The sequence below is a fragment of the Acanthochromis polyacanthus genome, chromosome 21, assembly GCF_021347895.1.
Source record: "Acanthochromis polyacanthus isolate Apoly-LR-REF ecotype Palm Island chromosome 21, KAUST_Apoly_ChrSc, whole genome shotgun sequence".
In the NCBI taxonomy this organism is placed as follows: domain Eukaryota; kingdom Metazoa; phylum Chordata; class Actinopteri; family Pomacentridae; genus Acanthochromis; species Acanthochromis polyacanthus.
In genome coordinates, this window is record NC_067133.1 from 18552898 (window position 1) to 18569506 (window position 16609).

General features: G+C 40.7%; 1 protein-coding gene across 1 annotated transcript; it reads left to right on the top strand.

Annotated features, from left to right (window-relative positions):
• The first annotated feature begins 7023 nt into the window (after positions 1–7023).
• Positions 7024–15891, top strand: rdh8a (retinol dehydrogenase 8a). Its single transcript, XM_022214900.2, has 6 exons — positions 7024–7401; positions 9650–9811; positions 11074–11253; positions 13980–14073; positions 14164–14347; positions 14446–15891. The coding sequence occupies exons 1-6, from the start codon at positions 7296–7298 to the stop codon at positions 14671–14673; spliced, it is 954 nt and encodes a 317-aa protein (XP_022070592.1). The 5' UTR covers positions 7024–7295; the 3' UTR covers positions 14674–15891.
• The last annotated feature ends 718 nt before the right edge of the window (positions 15892–16609 follow it).

Below are 16609 nucleotides of genomic sequence, written 5' to 3' on the forward strand. Positions count from 1 at the left end.
TTTCACTGCTCAAGCTTCCCCTCTCGTGCATCGACCCCCAGCTACTCTTCCCCTTCGTCTCTTTCTTTGCCTCTGTTCTCATGAAGTTTGCATTCCACACCTCCTCTGCAGACTGCACACAAAAGAGTAGAAAGCGCCACTCCTGACCTGTGGCAAACATTCCAGTCCTCTGGGCCTTTTCACACAACTAGAGTCCCTTATTCTTTCAGTAGCATCAGTCTGTCTCTTTTCCAATGCGACCTCATGGAGATGCCACCAGTAGGACGGCCAGAACAAGTGATATTTAGGTTCTATGCTGTAAGTGGGGGAATATCACTTTAAAAAAATATGTTTTTTTAATGAATGGAAAATGTCAAGCTATAATAATGTAAAGGAAAATATTCCACTGCAATGACTAGTAATCTAACTTGGATTGTACATTTAGAACTCTAATCGCAAATTCCATCTTTAATTATGATGAACGAAACCAGACTTCATACGGTCAGCTGGAAAAGCAGTAAAAGTTCCAGGAGCATCTGTTCATGTATCCTTAAAGTCAGTACACAGGAAATTGACTGTTAAACTATATATATAAAAAAGAGGGTTTAGAGGGGAAGAGGGGATGGGAGTGTCATTTTCAATGATCTGGGACTTTAGCAATGAGCTTAGAGATGATTTCCACCCAGGGCACAGCTGGAGTATGCTCAGAGGTATCTGAGAGGTGAAAAGTTCTGAGAAAGGATAATGGGAAATGTCTTGCTGAAGGAAGGATATAATACTGCAGGTATACAAGCCTAGATGTGTAGCAGAGAAAGTAGAGAGGAGAAAGTTTGAGGTGAAGAGAGGAGGATTTACAACAAGACCTTCAAGGCAGAGAAAGCACGTGCCACTGAAAAGCATGTATGAGCTTGCATTATCCCCTCCTCTTTGTCTCTGTCCTTTTGTGCCTTAGTGCCTCAATCCTCTGAAATTCCACAGCAATAGCTCGGAGGCTAGCAGGCATCGCTGGCCGCCCAGCACCCCTCCTCATCTCCATCCACACCTGTCCACTTTATCTCGAGGCACAAGGGAAAGCAAGCCAGAAATGCCCGGACCTTACTCCAGTGGCTCGTGCCGGCTCTTCAAGCACCCTATCAAGTGACTGATGGCTCAGTTTCCCAGTAGGGCCACAACTGAGTCCATCAGAATTTTTTTTCTTTTTTAAATTATAAAAACACTGTGGCCATTTGTCAGTCGAGATGCTCAGGTATTCTTATGGTTTTGACAGGAAGGTGACAGCAGTCCGTTCACTTGGACCCATTAATTTGATTCTACTTTAGCACAGGCTAATCTAGCTTTAAAATCTGAATTTAAAGTGAGTTTTATGACTCAGTTTAAAGCATTAGCTGTACTTTCCTGTTCTGTGTCATAAAACAAAATCAGGAGCCAAACAAGTAGGAGTGACTTTGCATTAATGAGGTAGCTGGAAATAAAATTCTGGATTATTTTCTAAGTGCTGGTTCAACATCAGCCTGCTGGTCGGTTTAGGTTTGTCGGTCACACATTTGCTCAGATCATCGCCTGCTGATCTGCCGTAAAAATGCAAAAGGCAATATGCACCCCTGGCAATCTTCACACAGATTTTTGCCAGTTTCATTTTTTACTAGCATGAATATATGACCTTTTTTTCCGTGAAAAGTTGTGGTTACTTGCAGCTTTAGTGATCTATTATGTCACCTACAGATATGTGACAAAGGAGAAACCAACAAAAAGTGTGTTAGTAGGGTGCTTTAACCCAACATGTGCCATCAAAACAGCATCGGCGCACCTAGATATTGATTCTTCAAGTCTTTATACATCTTTTGGAGAGATAAACACCACTTTTACAAAAGATATTTCCTTTTTAGTGCTAAGATGATGGCAGTAAAGGGTGCTGTATCTTATAGTTTTAAAATCTCACGTAGTTCACTGTAAAGGTCAGAGGATATTCAGTAATGGCCTCTCTCCACTGGCTTTGTGATGGCCGCACTTGCAGCCTTCCAACCACAACTTCTGGTACCCCCACTAACCACTCTAGTTAAGCTGAAACACTTTACACTCCAGATTTCACACACAAAAACATAATCTATCACATCAAACAACACATTGTTTGTTCAGCATTGTGCTTTTGAAGTTGTACTAATCTTTCTGCTTTACCAGAGCTGGGGTGTCCATGCTTCTGCTGCTGTGATCATCTGGCTGGATTTGATCAAAAGCTGGTCAATGGGGAGCACCTGGCTTTTACACCAGAGCGACCAATCAGACCATACCAAGCGCTGCCACTTCAAGGGGTGGATCAGGTTCAACTGATTTATAAGTTCCGTTACTTTTTTTTTTTTTTTACTTGTGTTGGATATTTAGATCTATTTTGGGTTTGTTTATTGTTGTTCTTTTTGATCAAATTGTTGATGTTAGTTGAGGTGTTGGTGTTTTATATTTCACTTATTGTGTTTATTTGAGCTGATCGGCCAGTGTATACATGCAATATCAGTCCAAAGTTTGGACACACCTTCTCATTTAATGGTTTTTATTTAACTATTCTATGTTGTAGATTAATCAAAACTATAAAAGAATATATATGGAATTAGGTTATAAACAAAAAAGTGTTAATCTTCAGTATTATCTACAACAAATAATAAATAATACAAATACAATAAATAATACAAATAAATAAAAAACATTGAATGAGAAGGTGTGTCCAAACTTCTGACTGGTAGTGTTTAAATCCCCTCTTGTTCATTGTTTGTCAGGAAAGTCATGAGTTTTGTTTGATCAGTGCTGTTGGTTTGCTGTGTTATTTTGTTGCTATCGTCTTCGGTAAGTTCTTATTTTACCTCTTTTATTGGCTCAGGATTTGCTTCTTTTTTTTTTTTTGTGACTTTGTTTGGCCAGCACAAGCTTCCTTGAATTTAAGATTTTATTGTTTGTTATTAAAATTTCAAATGGGCTCGTGCCTCTTTACTTAGCAGAAATGTAGCATTTTTATACCCCAGTTAGAATGCTGAGGTCAACCAAGCAGATGCTCTTTGACACACAAAAACGACGATCGAGCCTCTGCAGTAGCTGAATCTAATCTGGAATAGTTTGAACTGCTGAGACTTTAGAAACTGCTCAGTCACGACAGAAGAATCACCTCTTCTCTTTGGCATTTCATCCAAGCAGAGGTTGACTTCTTGACTTCATCTTTTATTGTGTTGTCGCTTTTTAATTTTCTTATAATTGTTGCTTTTCTAAAATTCAAATTTGTCTTCTGGTCATTGTACTTATGACTTATGGGTTGTTGTTTATAATTGTACAGCTCTTTGGTTCAACTCCGGTTGTTACCTCCGCCAGGAGGTTATGTAATCATCAGAGTGTATCTCAGACAGACAGACAAACAGATGGCCTGGCGGAGGTGCTTTTCTAGTTTTAAATGTGTTTTAGATTTAGCTTTGTCTTGACTTGACTTGACTTGACTTGACTTGACTTGACTTGACTTTGAGCCTTTGTGTCCTATGAATAAGAGAATTAACATCCTGAAGAGACCACTCGCCTCAGGAGAAATGTTTCATCATAGGACAAAGGTGATCAGTCGAATTGTATTAATTTACAATGAGGTTTGCAATCAAGTTTTCCTTTAATCTGTCACCTCTGTAATTGTGAGTTGCTCTAAGACTCTCAGCCAAATACCTTAAAAGTAGTGAAATATATAAACTAATATGTCACCGCAGTGCCTGTTGTTTACAGCCTGCTGGTTTGGATTTAAACCTAATTCTAATTTTATGATCTTATTTTAACTTCTGCTTTCCAGTGCAAGAAATAGGTCATAGCATAGCAATGTTTCAGATAAGCAGACATCAGTTTGTGAGACAGCAAAAGGAAATTGAAATCTAGGTAGGCTGACAGCCTGCTGAGTTGTCAGCACATCCCACAGTTTATCACAAGCAGCGATGATTGGAAGTCAATGAAAAACTTTTTTTTTTTTCATTTTTTGTTGGATACATTTGCCCTGGAAAGTGTTCTAACTCATTCACTGTTTGCACACCTGAATTAATAAAATTGGCATTTTTTTTTCATGAATTTACACCAATCTACACCAAAGTGTTGAACATACTTTTAAAGATTTCTGCAATTTTATTGAAAGACAAAAACTGAAATCAACAAAATAACAAAACAAAAGCTTCCTCACTTTTTGTTCTGTGACAGCACAAATTGGGGTCGGATGCATGCTGTTTGTTTTAATTATGTTTCAGTGTGTCTGGCATCAACCTGTTTAGAAAAGCACACACCTGTGTATATCAATTGACACTGCATGTTAGGACAAAAACAAGCCAGGACGTCTCTGTGATAAAACTGTTGCAAGGAATAAATCAGGGAAAGGGTTTAAAACCATCTCTAAAGTGCTCCCAGGAGCACAGTGGCCTCAACAACTGTGAAATGGAGTTTGAAACCCCCAAGACTCTCTGAAGTTTTCTGTCAAGCAAATCCTATTAACTGGGCAGTAGAAGCGTGTTTAGGGAGGACACAAAGAACAGTCAAGAAGCTCTAGATGGGAGAATCTGCTGAAAGAACAACCATCTTAGGAGCACTTCATCAATCAGGCCTTAATACAGCAGCTAAACTGAATCCCACTGAGTAAAAGGTAGCATGGAGTTTGTCAGACAGCATTTACAGGATGCTGAGAACTTGAGGAAAATTTATCAGGTCTGATAATTCAAAAACGGAGCTATTTCGACAGCTATTTAAACACTCTCTATGAATACTATCCTTACAATGAAACGTGGTGGTAGTTTGATACTTTGTGGTTGTTTCTCAGCCGCAGGGACAGGAAGACTGGCCAGAACTGAAGGGAGAGGACGGAGGTTCATGGATGCTTCCCATCAAGTCTGATGAAGCTTGACAGGATCTGCCAAGAAGAATGAGATAAACTGCCAAAATCCAGGTGTGCAGCGCTTGTAGAGACTAACCCAAAGAGACTGGAAGCTGCACCACCTGCCAAAAGAGCAATGGAAGTATTAAATTAAGGATCTGAATATTTTGGTGAATAAGACATTTCAGGTGTGGATTTTTCTAATAAAACTTTCTAAAAAACATGTTTTGAGTTTGTAATTGTGTGGTATTAAATGCAGCTTGGTGGGGAACATACCAGTTTATCTAATTTACAATAATCTAAAGTGTGTTGAATGTGAAGGGGTCTGAATCATTTCTAAAGCAAATATCTGCTTGAGGTCGATTTTTTTTTTTTCACACCACAACAAAGCTGAACGTGACTTCAGTTAGGGGCGGCCTCTGACTGACCAGGATCCACACACTGTCAAAATATGTCTGCCCTAAAGGAGAATTTCCTCTTTCAAAGTAATAGTTGCTCTTGATGATGGAAAGCTTTCCATAACTAACCTCACCCCCAGAGTAGACAAACAGCAATGGAGGGAAATGGTGTCACCAGGGTGGAGACTTAAGCAGGGAAATATATATTCATCCCTGTATGATTGACTTGTGCTTCAAAGAGCAGACAGAGCTGCTATCCCAGCAGTGGGATACATAATCAGGTTTCAAAGGCTAGGGGAGAACATTTAGAGGGAATACCTGTTAATGTTGTGGAGACACTTTAAAGCCTTGATTCTTTCCAAATGAGAAATAAAAGGATCCTAAACTGAAAAGATTCAACATTGTAAACCAGCCTCATTACACACAAATGCTGTAATTATTCTTCTATTGAATAAATACATGAAAAACCCTAAGGCATTCTAAACTCATAGTATAATTTGACATTTCCAAAGCAGATCTAATCACAGTCAGGAGAACAAACAGTTGTGTTTCCACCATGTGATTTCGATGTGTTATTTAAGTAGATGCAAAAACTTTCAAGAGAGTTTAAAGAGAAGCACGTGAAAGATATACTCCCAACAAGTCATTCACCCTCTAGATTACTCTTATACTATTCACTCATCTGTGCTCAGACGTTAAGAGGATCGCTATCAGAGCAAATGATAAAACACACACTCCTCTGCCATTAAAAAAAAACTGTGTTGAGTGAAAAATCCTGTCAGTTTGCATGTGATTGCATCACATTTAGCAGCAGGCCCAAACTTGATAGACTTTTGCACTATGACCTTTAATCAGAGGAAAAAGTAGCAAATCTTATCTGCAATCTTATCGGAGCAACTTTGACCCCTTATAACATCCGTCAAGAACAGAGTCCATTATCACCATAACAGATCCTTGCTAAGAACCTGACCCAGAAACAGGAACATGCCTAACATCCAACCTTACACCATTCTTTAATACTTTCTTACATGTTCTTATTATTTGTATTTGTGTCACACTGATGCAGTTATATTGTTGCTTCTGCAGAGCCATAATGCATTCAGGGGGCCTGAGTACCAGTTAAATGTGCTTCACTTTACTTTACCACAAGATGGCAGTACAATGCAGAGCAGTAGGTTGACTAAGTTACATATAAATTAACTATTGTGAAACTAACCTCCAAACTTATGAAAGCCAAGAATGAGAAGCTTTGCACATGAAGCAGAAAATGCTAAGAACTTGATTGAATTTATTTACTATAGTATAGTATAGTATAGTATAGTATAGTATAGTATAGCAGGGCAACAGCAAAGACCTAATAACATTAATACTACTACAAGAAGTGGAAGTAACAATAACAACAACAACAACAACAACAACAATAATAATAATAATAATAATAATAATAATAATAATAATAACAATAACAATTGTGATATTAATAATAATAATGAAATATGTGATTTTTCTGAGATCACATTTGCAGCCAAGGTCGATTAAATGTTTTAGTTTAATCGTAAACCTTAAATTATGTAAATAATAAAATCCCAAAATAGAAGTTTTAGACAGTTGTACAGGCTACTTAAATACATCATGGAAAAATTAGTCCTGTTGACAATTGTACCTTTGATATTGCATTAATCAGTGAGTGGATCCTACAGTTATTTGTTGTAGGGGTCACCAGCTCAGAAATCAAATAAGCACTGCCCCCTCCACATTGCGCACGTATGCGCATGCACGTCCTCACATTTTTAAGGAATTAACAAGGCAACATTTTGTGGGCTGGCGGCACCTATCACGTTTTTAAAAAGCTGCAAAGGGGTGTTTGCCATGTCACGTCTTTTTGGGTTACTGATTCTATTGAACATGTGACTGAATTAGGCGCTCACATGGCTGCTGTGGCTGCATGATCCGCTTTTAGTCTTTTAAAGTCCGGTGATCGGTAGCTCCCTCGGCAGCAACCATCCGGAGCAGAGGACCGCTGAAAAGCACAGCGCCTACCCGGACAAATCATGGCGAACAGCGGGCAGAAAGTTGTGCTGATCACCGGCTGTTCCTCCGGCATTGGGTTACGAATTGCCGTCACGCTGGCCAAAGATGAAAAGAAGCGTTACCATGGTAAATGCGCTTTCTTCTTCATTGTTTCTTTGATCGGACCTATTAGTAGCAAGCCTATAACAGTGTGCTTCGCCTGAAAAGCTATGCCGTGTTTACTTTCCCTACAGTGCTCCGCAGCCGCAGCCAAGCGTTCTTTTACGCACAAACTTCGATTGAGTTTCATGCGCAACGCTCCGTCTTAGCGTCCATACGTGGTTTGGTGTCGTGTCCATTGCAATAGCTAAACCCCAGTAATATCGGATCCATATCCTTTTGTAAGGACTGGGATCCAGTCGCCCCTTTGGTTCAACTATTATCATCTGAAAGCGCAGTTTCCAGGGTAGGGCTTTGCAAGGATGCCGCTTGCCAGGCAGGATTCATAAAAGGAGTCTTGTCAGTTCTCTTTCAAGTGACTTCTCCAGCACAAAGCCCCCTTTTATTGCAGTGAATTGTAGACCGCCTGCTCCGGTTTAGTGCCGTGTCTAATGTGCCTATAGTTCCCTCACTGGAGCGAGTGTTGAAAGGGGGACAAAGTTTGAGACCTGTACAAGCGAGAGTTCAGTCTAAAGCAAGGGCCTTGTTTGAAGTCTTCATTGGCACACAGTGGAGTTACGGTGTCCCACTTTGACATTGTTGGTCTGTGTGTCTCCTCTCCTGCTGCCCAGCCATCATTAATGTCACTCTAGGTGCTGGAATTAAAGTCCAAACCTTTCCATGGAGGTCATGGAGCCTCAGACAGAATTATGTTACCCAGCACACCTCTGTTGGGTGATGTTTGCCTGAAGACCTCTGTGACTAGGTTTACTTATGAACTGTAACTCTATGCAGAATGACAGAATTGACATTAGTCTTACAGTGAGCGAGTTAACACCAAAATCCTCGATTCCTGTTGTCAGCGAGGATAATGAAACTCAGACTAGTGTTGCTTTTCTCATTTTGCCACCTTAGGAACAACTGTACAAGGGGTAGTTAGAGTTTTCTTGTTCTTTTGGGGGCCCCTAGGATCTGATGGGATTTATTACCGTGAAATAGATGAGCAAAACAAAAGCGATTAACTGCTCCCTCCCTCCCAACACTGGTTTGAGCAGGGGTTTTTTTTCCACAATGTGACCTGCTTTTAATACGGCCACATCTGAGCAGTGAGGCTGATCTGCTCTGGTCCTTTCGGAAATCCAACCGAGATGAAATATTGCATTGTGCATGAAGTAATAATTAGTTGCAGTAACATGCTCAAGATTTGAAGAAAACCCCAAAATACCCTTGTGTTTGCAATGCAGTGTTGCTCATTCAAGAATGTTTAAGCTGCCCAAGAGTAATTCCTTCAGGAGCCGGAGGAACAATGGATCTCTTGTTCACTTCTCTACCAATACATAAATCTTTCCTGAGATACTATTTATGCACAGTGTGTATCTGACTGCTAGTAAAGACGAGCTATATGACACTGGCAGCAGCATTCTAAAATTAAAAGTCCTGATTTCATTGCTGTACATCCTGAAATGTTTCATCACTAACACTGCAATGCATTACAAAACCTCCACAGCATAGCAATCACTTTGTAATCTTACATATCCAACCTTGTCTCTGTTCAGACAAGAATCAGGTGAGGCTTTGCTTTTATCTGCCACGGGCAACATGCAGATGTAGAACGAATATTGTTTGTTTCCTGCTTATTGCCATTGTGCAACAGCCCTGCCTCTCTTTTCTCTGTTAGATAACGTCAGTCAGCAAAGTGTACGCAGAACACACAACGTGGAAGGAGTCAACACTGCTGATAGCCGCTGTCACTGGTCTTGATAGATTCCAGTGCTGTATGTAGGTTAGTGTTGCACAGCGTGTAAAGTTCAGAGGAAATCAATTCTGCATCCTGTAAACCAACAGGCGTGTTTTTTTTTTTTTTTGTTCTTCTCTGACCCATACGTCTGACACAACTTTTAGTGTGTGTTCTTGCTTTAGTGTGTGCACCGAAAGGTTTCATTTAGTGGTAGTGTCACATTCCTGTGTTACTTTATCAGCATTACAATGGGACACAGAAAAGAACAGTTTATGATTCCTAAGCTAGTGTTGAATACTGAAAATGTGATTTTTTTTCAAAAATAATGGAACTCAGATAGTTAAATCATTTTAATATGGATGATTTTAGGTTCTCCATGCATTCATAACCATTTCTTTGCTGTTGCAGGTTGTGTTACAGAGTAGATTCCTACTGTTACAGAGGTTCTTTTTGTAAGCTCACATCATTTACATACAATTCTTTGTCTCTCCTTATCAGTCATTGCCACCATGAGAGACCTGAAGAAGAAGGACAAGCTGGTGGAGGCGGCTGGAGACGCATATGGAAAGACCTTGATGTTGCTTCCATTAGATGTGTGCAGCGATGAGTCCGTCAGGCAGTGCATCAACAACGTTAAGGACCGCCATATTGATATTCTGAGTGAGTGGAACAAAATGAAAATAGGCCCAAGGTCTTTTTTGATCTATTCTCTGTGTATGTAGGGGAAGAAACATATGTCTTCTCTGGCTTAGAAATAATTGTATTTTATAATCTTAAATCATTTAGTATGTGCAGTATGAATTCATTCTAACTCTTATTAATGTGTAGAAATGATAACCATATAGAACACAAACCTTTTCCTTCCCACTATAGTAGCCTGTATTTAATGCAAACTATAATGTATTTTTATTCGACAGACTTGCCCCTCTTCAAGTAAAATAAAAAAATAAGATATTATAGTACAGTGTTACTCTTATAGCTTCGCAAAATAAGAGCAAAGGTTTTAAAGATTCGTAACAGAAATGATTTGAAACAGCGGCTACACTCTCCATGGCTTTGCGGTTGAGTTGAGTAGGTGGAGGGAGGAGATTGGGAGAGTCTTTAAATTCCAGTGGGCAGATACATTATGCATCCAAACACAAAGGGCCATCACCCCAGTCAACCGAGTGGGGGTAATAAACTGAAACCAAGCCTGTACCTCGGTGTGTCCACAACACCTTTGTTATCTTAATCAGGGTCCTGAAACAAAGCAGAAGAAGTATTTCAAAACCTAGAAATCTCACCAACAATTTACTGCATCACCCTTCAGTGATTTTATGTTGCAATGAACTGTATGTTCCCAGATTAATAACCTCTGAATAAGTCATTCTTCTCAGGTCTCGTGTTTAAACCTTTAGTCTGGATAAAGCATCTATTTTTAAATCTGACTCGCTCTTTCTCTAAATCCATCATTACACCCCCCTTCACCTAAATTACTCAAGACCCAGAGGCCCTTGAACATAGACTGTAGTTACAGCTCATCCATCTGTTGCTGTCACATACTGACATCTGGTGGCGACATCAAGTAATATCATCTGTAATCGATGAGGGTTTGGTCTTACAGGAGCTGAACACAAACTGCAGTTCTCACTACATATTAAGCCAGCAACATCTTAAAAGTTTGATAAAGTCGGCGCCTGGATAGCTCGACTGTTTGAGTGGGCGACCCATGAACAAGGGCTAGTCCCCAACGCACTGGCCTGGGTTCGATTCCCACTCACAGCCATTTACTGTGTGTCTTTCCCCCACTCTCCTCCCTACTTTCCTGTCAGCCTCTACACTGTCCCTATCCAATAAGGCCAAACAATAACTTAAAAAAAGTTTGATTAATTGCAAAGTTGGACATACAAATGCTGTGTCATCTGTGTTTTTTTCCTTGTCAGTCAACAACGCAGGTGTGGGTTTGCTTGGCCCCGTGGAGAGCATCAGCATCGAGGAGATGAAAAAAGTATTCGAGACCAACTTCTTCGGCGTGGTTCGCATGATCAAAGAAGTGATGCCCGACATGAAGAAGAGGCGTTCAGGACACATCGTGGTCATGAGCAGTGTTATGGGTCTTCAGGGTATGATCTGTGTATACTTAATGCACAGGAAAGTCGGCAGTGCTCTTAAATGTGATCCAAGAACACAGGAGATGATGTTTGCAGTTCTTAAAGTGAAAAGGCTCATTTTAAGGCTTACTTTGTAGTACACAAAAGCACTGCAAGCAGATATTTGTCAACTAATTTAGTTGGCTATGGCATCACATTCGCTCAAAAGTATTTTTGATTTGGCATCTTATGTTTGTCTAAGAATACAAGCAGAAGAATAACAATCGAGAATAACTGAACAGACTGTCTGTGGTGACAAGTGAAGAATTTAGAACTCTTTAAAATTACTTATAATGAATAAATCAGGCCGTGTGACACATTTTTACTCCACCAAGGCATGCGCAACTATGCGATGATCAGCGTACGTCTGTCTGTCTGATTGTCTGTGAGCAACATTCCTCAAAAGTAGACAAATGGATTTGGATGAAATTTTCAGGGAAGGTCAGAAATGACACAAGGACCAAATGTTTCGATTTTGGCAGTGATGCGGCTTGCAGTGTGGATTCACGGATTTGTTAAAGATTTCTGTATCATTGCGAGGTAGCCAATTCAATTCAATTCAATTTTATTTATATAGCGTCAATTACAGTCAAATCGTCTCAAGACGCTTTACAGAACCCATATGCCTGACCCCCAGAGCAAGCCCAAAGGCGACAGTGGCAAGGAAAAACACCCTTTTAACAGGGAAGAAACCTCGAGCAGAACCCGGCTCTAAATAGGGGGGACCCATCTGCCTGCTGGCCGGGCGGGTTGAGAAGGACAGAAGAGGGCAAGGGGGAGGGATGGGAGAAGAGGGAGGGGTGAGAAAGCAAGGAAAACACAACACACATTTGAATACATGCATGACAGGATATGTGACACAGACAAAGTATAAGCTAACATTGAAAACTGACTCATAGTTTACTCTTATGATGTACGGCTCTGACATTAAACATACTCCTTATATAGCTAGCAGTAAAATTCAAACAGTATGTAAGTTAGCATAACAGTATATTGAAGGCGATGCAGAGTTGACTCGTGGAAAAAGGGAATTGGAAGCAGAGGGCTGGTGGAAGGTCAGTAGCAGCATCCCACAGTGGACATGGTGGAGACTGGACCAGCTGGTGGAACATCGACCGCAGATCTGAAGCATCCAGCTCTGGGACCAGGGACACTCGGAGAAATAGCACAGGGGGAAACAGAGTGAATGTACTGCAATAACGGTATACATATTAAATGTAAAGGTAGATAGAGAAGGGCTCAGTGCGTCAAGAAAAGTCCCCCAGCAGCCTAGGCCTATAGCAGCATGACTAGGGGCAGAACGAAGGGACGTCCAAGAAGGAGTCAGCTGTACAATGAAGACACAAGCCGAACCTCTGTGGGTCACCCAGTCAGCCCCAACTATAAGATTTGTCAAAAAGGAACGCTTTAAGCCTGGTCTTAAAAATAGAGAGGGTGTCTGCCTCCCGAACCCAAACTGGGAGCAGGTTCCACAGGAGAGGCGCCTGATAACTGAAGGCTCTGCCTCCCATTCTACTTTTAGAAATTCTAGGAACAACAAGTAAGCCTGCAGTTTGAGAGCGAAGAGTTCTACTAGGATAATAAGGTACTATCAGATCTTTAAGATATGATGGAGATTGGTTATTAAGAGCTTTATATGTCAGAAGAAGGATTTTAAATTCTATTCTGGATTTAACAGGAAGCCAGTGAAGAGAAGCAAGTATAGGGGAAATATGATCTCTTTTGCTAACTCCTGTCAGTACTCTCGCAGCAGCGTTTTGGATCAACTGTAGATGTTTGAGAGAGCTATTTGGACAACCCGATAATAAGGAATTGCAATAGTCAAGCCTGGAAGTAACAAAAGCATGAACTAATTTTTCTGCATCACTCTGAGACAGAATGTTCCTGATTTTTACAATATTACGCAGGTGAAAAAAGGAAGTCCTACAGACTTGCTTTATGTGTGAGTTAAAGCCACACAGCATCACTGTAACTATGACAACAAGTGAACACTAGGTCAACTGCCTGCTGACACCTGTCACTGTGGGGTTGTTTTGGAGTCCCCATCAATTCCCGTCGCCCGCTACACATTTAGGTGATGCAATTCGGTATCTGTGCATAACATACAAATGCATAACACACGCCTGTGCTCAGCGCAACGTCATTTGATTGTGGGTACATCTAAATTAAATGGCCACATTCTATGATGCCGGGATTTCTGATCATCAGTAACTAATAAACAAATGCTGCATTTCTTAAAAAAGAAAAAAGCTGTATATGTGATAATGCCATATGGAGGAATGAACAGCCTTGGCGGAGGACTGCGCTCTCTGATTGCTTTTCTTGTTACAGATTTTCGTAATCTGCGTTTTTTGCAAGTATTTTTTGGTTAAAAGTTGCAAAATGTTTGACAGAAGAAAATTTATTATTTTTTTAAAGTTTTTGTTCATCAGCTGTTGATCCATGTTTTGCATTTTCAGTAAAGGTCTGCTGACATAACTTGGGTCACATAGCAAGCACTTGAAAATAATTCTTAGTGTTTGTTTTACCTTGTTAGAAGTAGCACATGGGTGAGATTTGCCACAACAAGTTAAAGAGCAACCGATGAGTTTACTTTCATAATTTGTCTGGCACCTTTGATTGATGACTGCTGTTTATTTGAATTCACTGACATTTGATAATATGACAAGTTACACCCTTTGTTTTTGTTCTTGATACAGGAGTGGTGTTCAATGATGTTTACACTGCATCTAAGTTTGCTATGGAAGGGTTCTGTGAGAGTATGGCTGTGCAGCTGATGAAGTTCAATATCCGGTAGATTACCGTCTTTCCTCCGTTCTTCTTCACATCTGTCTTTACTTTGTATTGTACATGCTTCCTCACTCTGTATCTAACTCTCCTCAGGTTGTCCATGATTGAGCCTGGCCCTGTCCACACCGAGTTTGAAACAAAGATGATGGAGGATGTGGCTAAGATGGAGTATCCGGGAGCCGATGCCGACACAGTTCGTTATTTTAAAGATGTTTACCTGCCATCATCCATAGATATATTTGAGGCCATGGGCCAAACACCAGAAGACATAGCCCAAGTAAGCGAATGGATTTCTATGCCCATTAACTCATGCAAACAGTCAATTATATATACACTGTAGCAATAAAATCTGTCAACTTGTGCTTTCCTCTCCAGTGCACTAAAAAGGTTATTGAGTCAAGCAGCCCTCGCTTCAGGAATCTGACCAACAGCCTCTACACACCCATTGTGGCCTTAAAATACGCGGATGAAACTGGCGGCTTGTCTGTGAACACCTTCTACAACCTACTGTTTAATTTCGGCCCACTCATGCACATCACTATGAGCATCCTCAAGTGCTTGACATGCAGCTGCCTGCGCAGACGCACCATCTCACCTAACTGAAGAGGTCCTTCAATCCTGCCCCTTACCCTCAACCTCCCAGTATGTTGACCCCTACCGAACTCCTCAGTGCCTTTCCCTGAGGTTTTGGGCCGAGCAGGTAGACTAGAACCAGTAACCTGGAGGGCGGAGGGGCCTTTTAGTTTGGAGACACTACCATGATAAGCTTTGCCAGACAACATGCACAATTGCACAAGTTTGTCCCAGAGATGTTATATACAGGATGACCTCATGTACTGACACAGAAACAGACACACACCACAATACAGAAATACAAACAACACACACATTGGAATATTGTACATACATATGAAGAGAAGGCCATGATTCGTCCTGGCTTTATGGGAGGAACTGAACTGTAGCAGAAGTGGTTAGATATTGTGTAAAGAGAACACACAGACAGAACACGACACAGACATCAAAGCACAATTAATGAACTCAATTAACGGGAGAAACAATAAGATTCTAGAAAATAATACTAGAACTTGTAGCCTAAATGACTTGACATTCAGGCTCATCAGAGTTATGGCATACAATATATACAGTACAGAGACAGAATATATATACCTGCTTGAGTTTTGCCCTTAATTTCATGTTTGCCTTAATATAGTGTTCTCATGGTCATAACTGCTGTTGAATCATGTTTTTAACCTTTTGATAAACTGAATGTCTTTTGGTTTTTAAAGGTTTATGAAGGGTTGGGTCAGATACTTTTAATCTAGTAATTTGATTTAGAAATAAACAGAATTCTGATTTATCACCGGATGTTTACTTTTCATTTTTTTAAGGACCTTTGTGACCATTTTAACTTCATATACTTTATACATAAGGATTGCAAGGTTTTTCACTCTGCCTGCAAGACTCCTTGGGTACCAAGAGGGGGCAGTATTTCACTGTGTTCTACTAATAGCCAACCTGTGGATTTCACAGGACAGAGCTTTTTTATAGCAGACATTTTGGCTTGTCATTGCACAAGAAGTACATGTGTAAATAATGACATAACAAACTTAGAGATTAAATTTTGGTAAGCTGGTTCCACAGTCCTGTTATTGTGTACTTTGGTTCACTGGCCTGGCTGACTGCACCAGTATTAACCAAATTTGTTTGACCTGTGCTGTTCCTACAATGCCACATCAAAATGTCTGCTGTGGAAGAGAGTGGAAGGTGTGAAGGAATTTGTCCTTAATGAGATGTGTGCAATAAAATGAATTAAAATCTTTAGATTGCGTTGCCGACATTGGCCGTCATGTTTCTATGAACAAATTTGTTTTACTGGTTGCATTGGTTATAATTCATTGCTCCATAGTATAACCATTAACATTAATCATATTGATATTTTTGAAAGCTAAAACATTTTCATGCAACAACAATATCTTCTTGAGACCAGAAGGACCCAAAAGACTTTGGGGACCATTATCAGATGAAAACACATATAAGGCCACTTGGAGAGCACATGCTAGTGTTTGCATATGCATTTTTGTGAGTGATCCTGTCTGTGCACATGCGCACACATTAGCATGTGTTTGCATGCATGTGAATGTGTGCGTGAATGTGTTATAGGAGCATGTCTATGGGCCAAGTTAGTGATCTGTTGATGGATATAAAGAGGTCATGGCCTGCTCCCCATCAAAACCCCTCCCTTGAACCCCCAACCCTCTCACACACACACCCGGCTTTGTGCCGTGTGAGAGAATGTGACCTGGTTCCCATCCCTGAGGAGGGGTGAAAACTAATGACAACCTCAGACACATTGCGCAGTCCTGAGCCTCCCTCTCCAGCTGGCCCCCTTAGCCCATCAGGCTTGGACCCCCTGGTCCTGGTCCACACTGAGAGAGGCCTGCAGTCTGGCCTGTGTAGCCTGGCCACAGTTTGTCCTACATGCCCTGCCCCATCCCCTCATGCCATGTTTTTGTGCCCTTCTGTGCCCAGGCAGCTTGCA